Source organism: Lactuca virosa, chromosome 7, assembly GCF_052849685.1.
Source record: "Lactuca virosa cultivar CGN04683 chromosome 7, Lactuca_virosa_CGN04683_v6, whole genome shotgun sequence".
Lineage (NCBI taxonomy): Eukaryota > Viridiplantae > Streptophyta > Magnoliopsida > Asterales > Asteraceae > Lactuca > Lactuca virosa.
This window is the reverse complement of record NC_136432.1, coordinates 94462910-94480476: the sequence shown is the minus strand read 5'-3', so window position 1 is coordinate 94480476 and position 17567 is coordinate 94462910. Positions and strand designations below refer to the sequence as shown.

General features: G+C 36.7%; 1 protein-coding gene and 1 pseudogene across 2 annotated transcripts; one reads left to right on the top strand and one right to left on the bottom strand.

The window, feature by feature from the left end:
• Nucleotides 1-420: 420 nt before the first annotated feature.
• On the bottom strand, nucleotides 421-2668 carry LOC145123521 (cell division cycle protein 27 homolog B-like). Its single transcript, XM_079058732.1, has 6 exons — nucleotides 2167-2668; nucleotides 1668-1736; nucleotides 1354-1473; nucleotides 1196-1263; nucleotides 972-1091; nucleotides 421-624 (listed from the first exon to the last, which is right to left on the bottom strand). The coding sequence occupies exons 1-6, from the start codon at nucleotides 2167-2169 to the stop codon at nucleotides 492-494; spliced, it is 513 nt and encodes a 170-aa protein (XP_078914858.1). The 5' UTR covers nucleotides 2170-2668; the 3' UTR covers nucleotides 421-491.
• Nucleotides 2669-10277: 7609 nt separating this feature from the next.
• LOC145126940 (disease resistance protein RPV1-like) lies at nucleotides 10278-14175 on the top strand (annotated as a pseudogene). The gene is made up of 6 exons (XR_013716427.1): nucleotides 10278-10327; nucleotides 10890-12045; nucleotides 12145-12210; nucleotides 12321-12545; nucleotides 12653-13437; nucleotides 13564-14175. The product of XR_013716427.1 is annotated as a disease resistance protein RPV1-like (transcript).
• The last annotated feature ends 3392 nt before the right edge of the window (nucleotides 14176-17567 follow it).

Below are 17567 nucleotides of genomic sequence, written 5' to 3'. Positions count from 1 at the left end.
CTTCTCCTGAGGTAGAAGATGAAGGTGAGACAAGGAAGGACGGCAACTAAACGGCGCCATTGAAGAACAAGCCCCTGCTCCTGTCTGCCGGAAAATATCGCTAATTCTTCTATCGGAATTGTAATCTCTTTCTTTCTCTCTCCTTTTTACCCTCTTTTTCCCTCACGACTCACTTGTTAAGTAATAATTCTAAATAGTTAAAAGACTTATCAGTTGGATAAAAGTAAATGACTGACATCGTTTTTGCTATGTACCGCACGTTATCTTATTCAATTTTATGTTATAAATAAAAGTACGAGTTTTTATTTTATTATGATAATAAAAGGCATCTAGCAAGTTTCCTTCAAGGATAAATTTATTTAGTAGAAATTATATTCCACCCGTCCCAAAATTATTGTCCACAGACAAAAAACACACAGATTAAGGAAACATTAATTATCATTAACTTTATTCAATAAAATGACAGTTTTGTCCTTTTGAAAGTGATGTTCTTAGAATTCGTATTTTTCTTGGCGAAGATATATCATGGTAAGGCCATACCATGCGTTATAATGTCTTCCATCGACTTGAAGGGCGTTTTGGTAACTTTTTATTCCATTCTCAAAGTCCTCCGATGCCACATATCTGTAAACAAAGATAAATCAAAAAAGTGATGTAAGGGTGCATTTGTAAATTGTACATGGAACAGGAGTCACAGGACAAGCTTTTATGGATATTTTTTATAATGAGGGTAAGGGCATTTTCGGCTTTTGCACAAACGGGACATTGAGTTTAATTTTTTTTCGTTATGTCGTTGGCTGAATGGATAGTGTGATGTTTGTCTGGATAATGTGTTGTATACGTAAGGTCTGTTTCTTGTTTAGAATGAATATAAAGCGTATGAACGAGACTAAATGACCATTTTACCCCTACTATCCAAAAAAACAAATTTCAAAATTTGAAAAATAAAAAAAAAAGCAAAAAAATCATACTCATGACCACAAAGGGTGTGAGCATATGCAAATCTTGAATTCAGTTGTACTGCACGTTGAAAGTTCTTAAGAGCAGTTTCATGGTCTTTTTGCATACTAAAGCAATTTCCCATTGCACACCTGTCACATTTATATTTAAAAAAAAAAGTAAATAAAATATAAAAAATATGTCCTTATAGAAGAGATAACTCAACCACTTATATTTTTTTAAAAAAAATGGTTACCATGATTGAGGGGCTAAGCGATCCGTTGATATTAGCTCTTGTGCCAAATTACTCAACCTCATCAGGTGCTACAACATACGAGACCAAAGATTATGTAAAATTACCATTTTGCCCTCTGGGGGTTTAGTTATAGTGTTATAATACCAATGAGAACTTACATATAAAACAGTAGAATAAATATCCATTCCTTCTAAGCTATAAGGAGAAGCCAATCTGGCATTGCTAAAGGCACGCTCAGCTTCTAGATAATCAACCAATTCAAAATGAGCTTTTCCCACCTGTGGTTAAAATTACCAAAATATCCCCCAAAGTGAGATTTCCATTAATATCAACTTAAAATATATTTACAGAAAAAAAAAACATGGAACAAAATACCAGATATTCATTAATTCTAAATTTTATAAAAGGATGCTTCTATATATATATATATATATATATATATATATATATATATATATATATATATATATACCTGAGAGAGAACCCAGCCTGTGTTATATTGCTTATGAGGAAGTTGAAGAAACACATCATCAAGTGCATCCTGTTTCACAAAACTTGGTCATCAGCAAATTACATCACTAAAAAAGGTCTTCTTTTTAAGTATTTTACTTTCATTTCTTTTTATTCCAGCATTCTATATAATAAAAGTACATTGCTATTTCTTGCAAAGTTTGTTAGTTCTTGATACTACCTGACATGACACTGATATAGACACATTTATCCCTTAATCCCTTAATCTCTGCCCTCCATACATGAAAATTTTCATTAAGACATTAACTTCCAATTTCCTTTGTGATACTTGTAAATTGTTGATTCTGATGATTTATTCCATAAACAAACACTCCACGGAGCCAAGTCTAGGGTTTCGATATCACAAAAGAGAAGTATACCCTATTTGACCTCCTCAGAAAAGCAATCACGGAATTAAATAATAGCAAATGAAGGAGAATATAATTGAGCTAATTAATTACCATTGAGTGTACATATCCAAAACAACGGTCTTATCACCGGCGGCATTAACGATTGGCCAAAATGTATCCTTATCAACCTCAGTAACCTGACCTACAACGACCGTTGGACCGGACATCTCCAGGCTCGATCTCACCTTCACCGAAGACCTCAAGTTTTTTCTGGTTTTACTATCGATCGACTTGGTTGAAGCAACGGATCGGTGAACGTCTATGCCGATGGTAAACTGTTTAGTCGGCCATGATGACAGTGATCCAGTTGACGGCGGCAGCGGAATCGGCCGGCAAACATGATGAATTTGTAACGCCATTGTAGCGATGGAGGGCGGTTATCTCGGAGTATCTGAATGCTTGGAAGGAGATGTGATGGAGCGACGATGGACTGGCGGTGACGGAACGGCGGCGATGGACCAGCGACAATGGCCCGACGACGATGGGTCGGCGCGATGTTGATTGTTGTGTATCAATTTAGGGCAAAAGAGATGTGTTGAGTCTAGGGCATAGTACTCTTTATTGGTAGTCAAAATTAGTCAACCTTGTTTATCCTTTTAAGGGAAGGGGTGTTTGGGTTGTCTAGAGGCAAAAAAATCTTTTTTGCAAAAGATAGATGGCAAAATATGTTTGGTAAAAACATTTTAAAAGTTACTTTTTGATTTTAGATAGAAGGAAAACTGATTTTTTGGAAAAGTTAGAAAATCTGACTTTTTGTAACTTTTCCAAAAAGAACTTTTGTCTCTCAAAAAGACAAGTCAAACACCTTCTAAACCAATTAATCGTGTTTACAAAAATTATCTGTATAAGTATAATTTAGTCAAAATTAGTCAAGTCTCCTTATTTAGTCAAAATATAAATACAAACGATTTTTTTAAATGTGTTTTTCTTTTTATTTTTTCGAACTTTTTCCAAATATTATAATAGTAATATGTTTGATAAGGACCGGTCAATAATGTAACCAGTCTTTGCGAAATTATGTATAAAAATAAAATAAAGCTGTAATTATTTTCAAAAATAAAAAATATTAATTAAAAATATTTCAGTTTTTATTAATTGAAAATTATAATATATATATATATATATATATATATATATATATATATATATATATATATATATATTCAGTGACCACTGTTTCATGGTCACTAATTGTTTTTTTTTTTCTTATAATTCACCAGTGACCACTATTGGGTGGTCACTAATTGTTTTTCCCCATTTAAAGAGTAGACGTGTAGTTTTAAATAAAAGCAGTCAGTAACCACTATTTTTGGTCATTAAACCTCCAATACAGTGACCACTTTTTTTGTCACTAAGCTTCTAACATATTGACCATTATTCTTAGTCACTATATAGTTAACATGGTGACAATTATTTTTAGTCACTAAATAGTTGTTATGATATGAAACAAAAATAGTTTAATTTTTTCGCGTTTTAGTGACCGAGTTAGTGACCACCACATATAATTAGTCATTAAATTTGTAGGATTACCAAAATTCAGTGACAACTTAATTTCTAGTAACTAAAAGATGCTGTCACACCCCGAAACCGTGATGGCGGAATCGTTCCGGGGTGGAGGACGTCATGCGTAGTATCACAACAATTGTATCATAACAAGCATAGTAAACACAACCAGACATTGAATACATGTGTGAAAAAGGTTTACATTGTTTAATACATAGTTTTGTTCATATCAAAAGTAAAATAGAAAGGTGCGACTCTAACGCTTCGACTTCTCCGAACTCCTGGAAGTACCTGTCTACTAATTTCCTGAGAATACAAGCAGTTTTGAAAGAATATCAGCATAAAGCTGGTGAGTTCATAAGCATTTAGTTTTTAGAGAAAAATGTTCTTTGATTCTTTTGAAAAGTATTCCTCAAGAAAATCCTATATTTTCTTATGAAAGGTAGAGTTAAAAGAGTATCTATTAGTAGAAGATAAACCATCAGCTTTTAGAAAACATGTTATCCGTCCTAGAGGTAGAGAGACCAGTTTAGAAATCCCTGAATGTTATCTGTATATATAAAAGTAGTTTTATTGCTCAAAATAAAACAAATGAAGAGTAGAGTCCGTAAACAAAATTAGTTTATACTTATTTGCGAGTCATATAACCATACTTGATATGACCGAGAGACCTTTATAACGTTCTTCAGGCGTTAAGCTAAACGGGTTTACGGTCGTAAACGAGTTTACGGCCGTAAACACGTTTACGGTCGTAACCTCACTTAGACCGGAAATGATTGATTTTTCGAGATATTCGGGTTTCCGCGTGATTTTTGGTTCCGACTTGCAAATAATTTAATTATATATAACTAGATTATTTTCAAAACCAAGAATTTTGACGGAAGAGTTAACGAATTTGAAATTTTATTAACGGAAATCGCGTAACGGAAACGGACAAAGTTTCGGGTTGTCACATCATCCCCCCGTTAGAGGGAATTTCGTCCCGAAAGTCGAACATAGAATACAAATCATGGATTAGGAAAGAGATGCAGATATTTCTGTTTCATATGATCTTCGCGCTCCCAAGTGTATTCAGGTCCCCGCTTGGCATTCCAGCGAACCTTCACTATCGGGATGCGGCTCTGCTTCGTGCGTTTGACTTCTCGGTCCATGATTTCGACAGGTTCCTCCACGAAACGTAGACTTGCGTCTAGCTCGATCTCGTCGAGGGGAGCCACAAGTGCCTCATCGGAGGGACACTTATTTGGTTCGACACAAGGAAGATGGGATGAACGCTGCTAAGTGCTCGAGGTAAATGGAGTTTGTACGCTACGGGACCGATCCTAGCAAGGATCTTGGACGATCCAACGTATTCTGGTTTTTAGCTTTCAACGCCTTGCGAAGCGTATCGGGCTTTTCCAGGGTGTGACCTGCAAAAGGACACGTCCACCTATCTGGAACTTCAATGGTTTTTGTCTCTCATCGGCGTAGCCCTTTCGCACGATCTTTTCTGCCGTCTCTCGGATGATTTCAAGACTCGTGAGAGTGCTGTCGGGGACTCGACTCTTGTCTAGTTGTGTGTCGCCCACTTCAGCCCAGCACAGATGAGGTCTGTACTTATGGCTATAGAGGGCTTCGAACGGTGCAACCTCGATACTGGGAAGGTCACCGTTATTGCAAGAAAGTTCACTTAAGGGTAGATGTGTGTCCCATCACACATCTTCAATTGTCCGGATGGTTCTCTTACTTTGTCCTTCTCTTTGCGGATGATACTCTTCGTATGAATACTTTCGGATTTTGAAGAGAGATGAATTCTTTGAAGTTCGCATCTGGTTGTTGTCACGAGCGACAGGAGTTTCGCGATCGAACAATTTAAGACAAAGGGTTTGGTATAACATAGACTCAGTCGAGCTAGACAGGATGGTGTCGTAGAATCGCGCGTCCAGTTAGTCCGGGAGGATCGTTTTGCTAGCACATTGGTGCCCCTGGGTGAATGTCTCTGGTGTTTGATGTGTTTGATTCGAAATTGGGGGGTACCACAAGTACGAGGGTTCTGATACTTCGAAATTATGAACTTTTTATGAAATGGTTCCTACTAGATCTTCATATAATCGCTTGGTGTATACAAGTCATGTATAACTACAACTGACTCTAACGTATTCACTAAGCTATCATAATTTACTTATTAGAGCTTCAAATCTTATAGGAATGTCGCGATTTAATTTGGACGAGAAAGTAATCACAGTTATGTACAATTATTGGGGTTTTCGAAAACGTACCAAAACATAGCAGGGTTCTTTAATAATTCCTCATTCTCTGAGGTCAGACTCCTCCTGCTCCCCCGTTGTTCTTCTCTGTTGGGCAGTCTCTTTTGAAATGTCCCTTTTTGCCACATACACTGCACACTTGAACTATGCTAGCATCGGTAGTGGAAGGGATATGTTGAGTCGGGGTCTTCGCGAAGCGAGCTTCCTTGTCATCCCTAGCCCTTGGACAATTTGTTTTGAAATGTCCTCCACTACCACAGAGGTAACAGGTTGGACTAGCCCCAACATTGGCATTCAGAGTGACGAACTCGACTAGGGTCCTACATCTGCTGGAGGTGTCCCCCTTCCTGTTGCATCTGGTGCAATGCAGCACTCGACAGACCCCATGATGATAGTAGTTGCATTTGCTGCAGTGCGGGAGATTTCCCAAGTAGGGTGTGGTTGGGGTTGGAACAGTAGGGCTGACTGGGGTACTGACTGTCCCAATTCGTTGCCTCTCAGTAGGTCTTTGGGTTGAACAACTCCCTTTGAACTTTCGTTTTAGGATGTTAGGTTGGAGATCAGGTGTGTCCTTTCTAGTAGGCACTTTTTGTTGAGATTGGTTAGCACCAAGATTCGGATTGCCATTCACACTTCCACCTACATTTGTGTTGTTAGCGTTAAGAACAGCTAGGGCGGCTGCTACAGCTGCTGTGACAGTAGCTTGGAACGTAGCTGAGTCCATCTGGAGGATTGGTGTCTTACTGGTGGGTTGGTTACGTTTCTTCGGAGGCATGATCTGCTACATGTCAAGAAAAGAAGATTGTGAGCAACAATGGTTGCCCCTGGATATATCCTAAATGTTTATCTATGCGTTGAGATTTCCCGTTTTGCTATCGGACTCTCAGTGATTCGACCCACATCCCCATGATGTGGTCTTAGCTATGATAGAAAAGATTTGAGCACACAAAGTTCACATACAATAAGTTTACGAACTCCTGGTTGCTCAGCTCATCGGACTGGCTGAGTAACTCTCACATTTTTGTCGGCTCTTGACGATATGGAGATTTGGCTATAAGGGTAGTCCCGAGGATCAAGTCGATACGGGATTCAACTTGGCACTCGGAAGAAATCCATGGAATGTCTTTGGGGAAGACATCGGGAAAGTTGCAGACTTCGAAGATGCTCTCGAGGTTTTAACTTCTTGCGTCTCATTGTCAACATGAGCCAGGAATGCATAGCATTCCTTCCGCAGATGCTCCTAGGCTTGACGCAGGAAATGATACGAAGGTTCGAAAAATCTTATCACTAAGACCAGTGAGGATTTCGTTGAAGGGACGAATCGCTTCCTCGAAGCAAAGGATATCTGCACGATTTGAGGCTTAACCAATTCGTGTCGATTAGGATATCGAAGCTGATACGAAATTGATGGGGAAAGGAATAATCGTCTAAGTACATCTTATGATTCACGTTTTGAGGACAAAACAGTGATGGGACCTTGATAAAGTTGCTTACTTTTCATGCTATCAATCTAAGGTACACTTTTGACAATGAAAATCTTTAACTGGAATATGATAGTTGCCACCATTGTCGATATCAAGATTACACAGAGTTTGAAAAAATTTTGACCTAGGAGTAGGTCTACCACATACCAACAGAGGAACAATTTGACAACATAAAGAACTAGCAAATCGGTACTTGCAAGGCAAGAATGTCTACAGAGGAAGGAGCTACTTGGAACATAAATAGGAAAGCTATTCTTTAGACAAAAAGGAAAGACAAGTAGAATATTTCCTACTGGCGACGGGCACTTCTCTGGCGGAACCTTAGGTTAGTCAATTGGCGCTCCATTTCAAGCAGGCGACTCTCGTATACTGATTGGCGTGCTCGGAGCTCTACGACTTCAGCTCTAGTTGCAGCTAGCTCTCGCTGCTGGGCTTCGCTGTCTCTTAAAATCCTCCCATAAGCAACCTCGAGACTGCGAATATGGTTTGTGTTGGCATCCGAGTCTGCCTCGAGTTCCACAGTTCGTTGAATGGCCGCCACGTTCATTTCGACATTGCGGGCCACTCGGCGGACTATGATTGGAAGGGCTCTATCTGCGGAGCCTCCTCCGTCCACATTGTAGAAGCGGCGATCCCCATTATACGGGCGGGGTTGGCCTTGCTCGTGACTCCACCTATACATGCTTCCGACCCACATGGGCGTTGGGCCTTCGAGTACAAGCTGAGGGTTGGGATTTGGTATTGGGGCCACTGGGGGTAAGTTCTCGACTTCTGGTTCCGAGTCAGTCTCTTCAGTAAATGGTTCGGCGATGCCATCGTCAAAAGGGATTCCATGGTTTCCTTCTGGCTCTGGTTCGATCCATCCATCATCTCCTTGGTTAGGAAAGTACGGGTCGCCAGGAAGATGGAATCCAGCCATGCTATCTACGCGAGGCGAGGGTAAAGGAATAGTTAATAGGCATCGAATCTATAATACTTCTAATGTATTATAGTTACATGATTGATTCTCCTGGGTAAAAGTCCGGTTCGGTCGTTATAACACCCTTAAATACTCCTACAGTATTTTAATCCTTATGTTCGGTTCTAGAACTCTTCTAGTATCTAGGTAAGTTTTAGGCTTGTTGCAACACCATAGTTACTCCCAAGCACATGTTGGTCATGTCTTGAATGAATATAGTTGATCAGGCTATATTAACCCTAGACATGATTACATAATTTCCCAGGTTTAACCGCAATGTCCAACATCCAAATACTTTTGTTTTGCTCTACTTACGGCACAGATTCTGATACTCGGGTATACTTATATACTTTTATAAAAATACTTGTATTTTCGAAAGTATACTTTTTATTTTAGAGCACTTAGGCCCCTTAATATTTATAGTTGTATACCATGTAAGGTTCGGTATACTTAGTTCGCTATAAACAAGGGCTCTGATACCAATCTGTCACACCCCGAAACCGTGATGGCGGAATCGTTCCGGGGTGGAGGACGTCATGCGTAGTATCACAACAATTGTATCATAACAAGCATAGTAAACACAACCAGACATTGAATACATGTGTGAAAAAGGTTTACATTGTTTAATACATAGTTTTGTTCATATCAAAAGTAAAATAGAAAGGTGCGACTCTAACGCTTCGACTTCTCCGAACTCCTGGAAGTACCTGTCTACTAATTTCCTGAGAATACAAGCAGTTTTGAAAGAATATCATCATAAAGCTGGTGAGTTCATAAGCATTTAGTTTTTAGAGAAAAATGTTCTTTGATTCTTTTGAAAAGTATTCCTCAAGAAAATCCTATATTTTCTTATGAAAGGTAGAGTTGAAAGAGTATCTATTAGTAGAAGATAAACCATCAGCTTTTAGAAAACATGTTATCCGTCCTAGAGGTAGAGAGACCAGTTTAGAAATCCCTGAATGCTATCTGTATATATAAAAGTAGTTTTATTGCTCAAAATAAAACAAATGAAGAGTAGAGTCCGTAAACAAAATTAGTTTATACTTATTTGCGAGTCGTATAACCATACTTGATATGACCGAGAGACCTTTATAACGTTCTTCAGGCGTTAAGCTAAATGACATTTGTTCACCCCAGGCGTGCCCGCCTAACTGTAGCTAGCAGTTCAGGTGTGGGATTGTCAGTCCCGAATAGATCTATTCACAAATCTCACGCTCTCCCTCCAGGAGACTCTGGTTATACTAAAAGGATTTATCACTATACACCTAAGGTACAATATTGAAGTAGAGCCTCACAATTCTGTATAATCTAGTTTACTAGCGAGAAACAATATAAAACAATAATTATCCTTGAATAAATGTACTTTATACTTGTGAGAAAACATATAACATAAACTAAATCTGCCATAGTTTATATATATTCATTTATGAAATCTGATTAAGTAGAGACTGCCTAGAGGGTTATCCCAAACTATACCCATTATAGTTTATTAGAGTTGATATGGAAAATGCTTTGTAAAAACCTTTCTGAAATATATGAAGTTGGATTTCCCCATTAGAAGTTTCCCTTATGTTCAACATATTACAAAAAGAGATAAAATATCTGAATATGTTATTAAACGTGGAAATCGTTGGACTGCATTAATACGTTTAAAACTTAATAAAATACTTTGAGTTTGGCTTGTATTCCCCCCCCCCCTGAAAACATTAAAAAAGCGGAAAATGTAGGGGTATGAACTCACAGTTGTTGTGTGAAAGCGTTGACTGAAATGAAGATCCTCGAGTTGTTGCACGTGACACTTAACGAAATCCTATTATCAAATAAATACATGTATGTATCTAAATTAGTGATTTCGTTAGATAAAGTGTTAGAGGAACACTTGTATTCGGTTGAGGAATGTTACCGGGACTTGATCGAATCGAAGAAAATAGGTTTTCAGCCAAAAGCACCACCTAAAAGGTGTTTACGGCCATGAACAAGGGTTTACGGTCGACTGATAGTTTACAGTTTCTGAAGGTTTGGTGAGTTTACGGCCGTAAACTCAAGAACAGGGTTTACGGTCTTTGAAGGCTTGGACCGTAAACTCAAGAACAATGGTGCTGTTTTCGAAGAGATAAGTGCTCCAGACGTCCCGAAGTGACTCCAAACGGTGTTTCTCGATGCTTTCCCGGTGTTTTTAGGTGTTTACGGTCAAGGTTTTTAGAGAGAGAAGGAGAGAGTTTTTGGCCATAAATGTTCAAATGAAGGTGGAGGTCTCGTATTTATAGGGGTTTTGTGGTCGGTGGTGGGGGTCCACCCCTTGCTGACCGTAAACGGGTATACGGCCGTAACCTCACTTAGACCGGAAATGATTGATTTTTCGAGATATTCGGGTTTCCGCGTGATTTTTGGTTCCGACTTGCAAATAATTTAATTATATATAACTAGATTATTTTCAAAACCAAGAAGTTTGACGGAAGAGTTAACGAATTTGGAATTTTATTAACGGAAACGGATAAAGTTTCGGGTTGTCACAGATGCTTTCAATGACCAAATTTTAGGTCGTCACTAAAAATTAGTCACTAATAAGGACTTTTCTTGTAGTGATTGTCGCAGATCTGAAACAGACTTTATTGCAGAAATTGTTGGCACAATCGACTCTGAACTAGATTTGAAACTAGTTAGTATTCCATCTCATCTAATTGGAATAGAATCTCGAGCTATAGCTATCAACTCTTGGTTGGAAAACGAGCAATCTGATGATAATGTTCTAGCAATTTGTGGCATGGGAGGTAGTGGCACGACGACACTGACCCAATTCATTTATAACTCAAACAAGCAAAAATTTGGAAGCAGCAGTTACCTTGAAGAGATCGGAAAGCACTCTAAACAGGCTCATGGTTTGCTTGGGCTTCAGAAACAACTTCTCACAGACATTCTAGGGGGAAACAATGCAAGTATATCTAGTGTATCTGAGGGTACAAGGAAGATTGAGGAGGCCTTACAAGTGAAAAGGGTACTGCTTATTGTTCTTGATGACATTGATGAACATGATGAATTAGGCGTTTTACTTGGAACAAGGGCTTTTCATACACAAAGCAAGACCATAATAACAACCAGGCTTCTAGATATACGTGCATGGTTCAGGTCCATATCTTGGAGGTGCGAGGTGCAAAAATCCGAATTGTTGAATGATGATGAATCATTATAGCTTTTAAGTTGCCATGCATTTGGATCCAAATTTCCTAGGGAAGGTTTTATGGAGCTCGCAAAACAGTTAGCAGAGTATTGTGGTGGAAACCCACTAGCTCTTAAAGTATTAGGTTCTTCTCTATCATCTGACACTGAAGAGCCATGGGAAAAAAATAGCATGATAGAGGTTTGGAGAAGTACATTGAATTCAATAAATTCATTGAAAGGAGATCTTGATGATAGAATCCAAGGTATCTTACAAAGGAGCTTTGACTCCTTGCCACGTGGCAGTAACAAGGAGTTGTTTCTGCATATTGCTTTTTTCTTTGTTGGTGAATATGAGGATTATGTGGTAAAGATTATGGAGCATGACTGGCTTGCAAAGGCTGGGATCATGACCCTCATTAACAGAAGCCTTGTTACCATCTCGCCAGGTAAAAAACTGATGATGCATCAACTGCTTCAAGAGATGGCAAGAAACATAGTCCTTAAAGAGAACAAAGATCCTGCAAAATGTAGTATAGTCTCACAAAATGATAAATCTTATCATTTGTTGAGAAAAGGAGAGGTAAGATGCTTCTTGTGTAGTTATGTTTATCTTTAAACTTACTCTCTTTCACAACCTCCTATGTTAACTTGCCTACTCTCATTTTATCTTTCCCTTTAGGGTTCAAAAACAATTGAAGGTCTAGCACTTGACATGATTAAGCTCAGCCAAGAGATAAGATCATATGTAAGCCAAAAACTTGAATTTGTGTGTGGTACTCTTGATATTTTTCCTCTAATTTTCAGTTCATTTTATGCCATACATGACGTATATAATAATTAATGATAAACTTGCAGCCATCATCCGTTAAAACAGCTTCGCTTGCAAAGATGGAGAAACTTAAATTGCTCCATCTCGTATTAGTGGAATTCACGGGGTCCTACAAGAAATTTCCAGAATTAAGATGGTTGCGCTGGCATGGATGTCAACTAAAAACAATGCCCTCCGGCTTATTGATGAGCACCTGCTTGGTGGCTATAGATATGACTTATTCAAACTTGAAAAAGTTTGAACCACCCATGGTAGGAATTTTATGTCCTCTTTTTCACTCGACCTTTAGCTTCTCAAAATTTGGAGTCTTTTTGTGTGAATGTATGGTGATAAATTAATCTTGGTATTCTTGTAATAGGTTCTTAATTCGCTGAAAATCCTAAATCTTCAAGGTTCGTACAGACTGGTGAGCATCCACCATCTTTCTCGACTTCGTAATCTTGAGACTTTGATTCTCTCGGACTGCACCAAACTTAGTCTGACTTATGTTTGTGAAACCATAAAAGGCCTTGAGTGTCTTTCTCTATTGGACTTTGGAAGGTGTAATCATCCTGGGAAGGTTGCATCGAATAATAAGTACTACGCAAATCCACTGCAAATGCTAAAAGCTCTACATACTGGTGGAGGAATGCCACAACCGTTGTTGGTCTCCTTTCCAGACTCGTTAAAGGTTCTGTTTCTCAATGACTGCAACTGTGATAGAAGCCATGATGATGATCCATTGTTTTTAGAAAAACAGCCGCCATCCTTTTTCAATGACATGAATTTTGGCAGTAATCCGTTAATGCTCCCGACCAATTATACTAATCTTAAAATGCTTCGGGTACTTGATGTAATGATGTGAGTGATTGTCCTAACATAAAGTCCCTCCTATGTCTCCCAAGTATGCTACAAGAGTTGTATGTAGAATTCAGTCCTTCACTGGAGAAAATAACATTTGAATCAGCTCGGTTCAGATTGCGGAAATTTGAATATTTTGCTTGTAAAATCTTGTGTGAAGTTCAAGGCCTTTTCAAATCGGTGCCGTTAGAAAGACTTGATGAAGCAGATTCGGGACATATGAAATGGATCAAAGCATATCAAGATCGCAAGGTGAACCTGGTGGGTGATGATATCGTGAGTTGCGGTGGGTGCCATATTAAGGTGCCTCTCTCTCTCTCTCTCTCTCTCTCTCTCTCTCTATATATATATATATATATATATATATATATATATATATATATATATTGTTGATGAATAATTTGATATTTCTGCAATTTGTATGAACAGGTGTTGAATGAATATGGTATAACGAGCACATATCTGCCAGGGATAACGACAACATCCAAGTATATGTCATTTTCATCGTTCTTATCCTTCCATGTGCCTTCTTGCCCTAAGAAATGCCGGATCCAAGGATTAGAGGTTACCACCTTATACAGACGATCAAGTGAGGATGAAGATATGTGGCCTTTGTTCATCAAAATCTGCAATACAACCAAGGGCCTTACTTGGATGTACAACCCTGTGGTCTATTGCCAACCCGAGGTTGGTGAAGATGTTGTATGGGTAAGCTATTGGCCAATTGGAAACATATTAGACACTGGTGATGACGTCAATGTGTCCATCATTGGTGGGAATGGATTAATTGTAAACCAGTGTGGTGCCAGTCTTGTGTACATTGATGACGGCGAAGTAGAGCCAGAATACTACAAAAATTACAAGAAAGAGGAAGAAGTAATTGGAGGAGATTTATCTGAATTTGAGCTCACTACAGGAGCCTACTATCTTTGTCGTCGTGATTTCTTCAAGTCAACCACCCCTGATTGGTTGAATATGTTAGTTGGTGATACCATTCCACATAAAGGTAAGTTCCTCTTTCAACTGATGCTTGTGAGTTGAAACTAAGCTGCAAATAATGATAGATCCTTGTATCACACAATGTCATAGACTTAAGAGGATGGAGAAAATCTCGTCCGGCAGACTACAAAGTGTCATTTAAGGAGCGGAATACTTACAGAGGCGACGGTTATACCGAGATGCGTGTATGTATATACTTTAAACATTCTTTTTGTCATGCATTACCATTATTTATTTGTACATTTATATCAATTTGCAAGCTTAAATCCCTTGACCCAACCTACCTTAATAAATGAACGAGTTATCTCATCCTCATGCTACTACTTGTTGAGTTTTGTTTATATTAGAATAAATACAAACTTTTTTTGTGACCATTCCTTGATGTGTAATCCTATACTCTACTTCCATGGGATATTTGTGTGATATGAGAAATAAAATAAAAGTGAAATTGCAAAATGGATAAATACTCTTAATTAGGTTAAACAATATTACTTGATATGGGGTGTACTAGTGGACTGGGCCATTTGAGGGTAACCTATATATACATCAGAATTTGTATTATTCTGTTTTTGAAAGATATTGTAACTTGATCTTGAAGAATTTGTAGCAACTTGATCTTTGTAGAGAAGAGAAACTGAGAGAATTGATTTGGAACTTTGATTCATAGTAACTTGATCTTTGAAAAATTGGTAGTGATTTGAAATGATTTGGAATTCTGATCTGGGTTTAAATCTGTCAGATTAAAATTTTGAAATTGGAAGAACTGATGTGGTGTTCTGATTTTTTTCAGATTGAATCTGTTAGGCGTCGAAAATCAATGGAAAGTAAAAGAACTGATCAAGAAAGCTGTTCAGGTTGAAACTGTTAGGTGATCAAGAAGAGTTTGAAGGTGTTTAAGCATATCAGCTACTTTGTTTTATTTGATAACCATTTTTCCTAAAAGTGGTGTAGTGAACTTTTTAAACTTTTAGGTTTATAGGATTTTGTATTTTTGTTTCGAGAATCGAGATTGTCAGGTCAAAACACAACTAACTAAGAAAAAAAAAATATTGGACTTAATTTTAAAGGGAGTTTAGTTGGAGGATCCTAAAACAATTAAAAAACATCTATTACCCATTTTCTCCAAATAGCTTTTTTAAGGAAAGGGATAATGACTTTAAACCTTAATATATTTTTTGATTTTTACATATTTGATTATTGAGTTTTTTTTTTTCCGTCGACATTTACCCCTTCAACTTGTTAAACTGTATACATTTAGTCCTTATGACCGGCTACCCCAGGTTAGCCGGTAAAAATGACTTAATAGGGTAATATATTTATCATTTTTATACATTTAGTCCTTAATATTTTTGTACACATTTAGTCCTTAATATTTTTTTAGTTGCAAAATACGTCATTTTTGTTTTTGTACTAATGCAGTACTTATGAATGATTTCTTTAGGTTTTTCTCATTATACCTTATGTGAGACAATCATTAATGATGTGTTTGGGGCTTTTGATGCGTATGTCCATCACGATATCGACTATTTGGTTGCTTAGGTCATGTATTCTGAACGTCATAATTTTTCATATGATATTGAATTTTAACGATCTTTATATCCATACGTTCGTATTTTATTCTACTACAACTTTTGTTTATATTACTCCAGTTAAAAAGTAATATATTTTTACTTATGATCTTTACATCTATACGTTTTTTATGAATGCATGTATGAATGTTTTTTTTAATAAAATCGTAAGTAAAAATATATTACATTTTAACGGGAGTAATCTTAACGAAAGTTATAGTAGACTCAAAAAACAAACACGTGGATATAAAGATCATTAAAATCTGATATCGTATGAAGCAGTTATGACGTTCAGAACACAAAAACTAAGTCAAACCACAAGACCTACGCAACCAAACAGTCGAGATCGCGATAAACATAAGCATCAACAACCCCAAACAACACATCAATGATTGTCCCACGTAAAATGTCGTGAGAAAAACCTAAAGAAATCATTCATAAGTACTGAATGGGTACAAAAACAAAAATGAATGATTTTGAAGCAAAAAAATATTAAGGACTAAATGTATACAAAAATATTAAGGACTAAATATGTACAAAATAAGAAATATATTACCCTATTAAGTCATTTTTCCCGGCTAACCTAGAGTAACCGGTCATAATGATTGAATGTGTACACTTTAACAAGTTGAAGGGGTAAATGTAGACGAAAAAAAAATCAGTGATCAAGTGTGTACAAATCGAAAAATATACTACCCTTTTAAGTCATTACCCCTTTAAAAAAAGGCTCCTACCAACCTATTTTTTCTAGAAATAAAGTCAAAAAGCCAATGTTTTAAAAACCGGCTTTTAGACCGGTTCAACTAGTTTTATGAATTTTTATGTATTTTTTATTTTCCTACTACATACATATTAATATATAAATCAATAATTTGCATCTAACAATAAGTTTACCCTCAAAGCATGATAATTAGGTGCTTTGTACTGGTAACCAATATTCATTATTTTATCTATCATATATTGAAAATAAGGAGAGTTACAAGCATCCATAGCTATACATGCCTCATAGAACCACATCGAAAAAGTTATTATTAGCTCAATCGGAGTTTCTTGAAATCTCGATCACTAGGGAAGAAGTAACGGTTGTAATATGGGGCTGTGGGCCCATTAAGCAAACCAGCCAACATGTTGGTTTTTCAAAGCTCAATAAATAGAATTTGTTTTTTGGTTTTTTAAGGCTCAAACATCATCATTTTCAGTTTATTTTTTTTGTACAATTTCATTATATGAATTATACTAATTTCATCAATTTATACCATATATATAGGCATACATACATGCATGTGTACTACTCGAACCCATTATGTAAAACATGCTTCTCTTATTATAATATACATATATGTATATGTGTACTAGGTTTAAACCTGCGTAATACTCGGTTGATAAATTTAAAAAATACTTTTTTATTTTTTTCAGCATATAAATCAATTTTTAGACAGTAGAATGGTATAAACTCATAATCTATTCACTTTTAAGTCATCCTCGTTGAAACATAATGTTTAGAGAACAAATATATATTCAATAATTATAAATAATAAAATACAAAACCGAATAATCATCATCATGACTTTCAGAATCAAGAAATATCAAACTCATCATGAAAGCGATTTAAGGAATGTAGAATGTTATAAATGACATTTTCAGAAAGTAGAATGCTATAAATAGGAAAGATTAACATTAAGGATTTCTAAAACGATATTTTTCATTATGATCTAACTGAATGATAAATAAAAATTAGTAAAAAAATATTAAATAAAACTAAAATTTAGTAATTACTTTAAGTAATAAAAAATATTATTCGAAATAACAAAAATATAGTCGTAAAACATAAATTTCCAATATAAAAATAATAATGTAATAAAGGTT

Excerpts from the sequence above, each read along its gene's own strand:
- LOC145123521 (XM_079058732.1), bottom strand. Across the intron at positions 1,474-1,667 it reads CAGGCTGGGTTCTCTCTCAG|GTGGGAAAAGCTCATTTTGA; the intron begins GTATATATATAT and ends TTTTAACCACAG. Across the intron at positions 625-971 it reads CACACCCTTTGTGGTCATGA|ATATGTGGCATCGGAGGACT; the intron begins GTATGATTTTTT and ends CTTTGTTTACAG.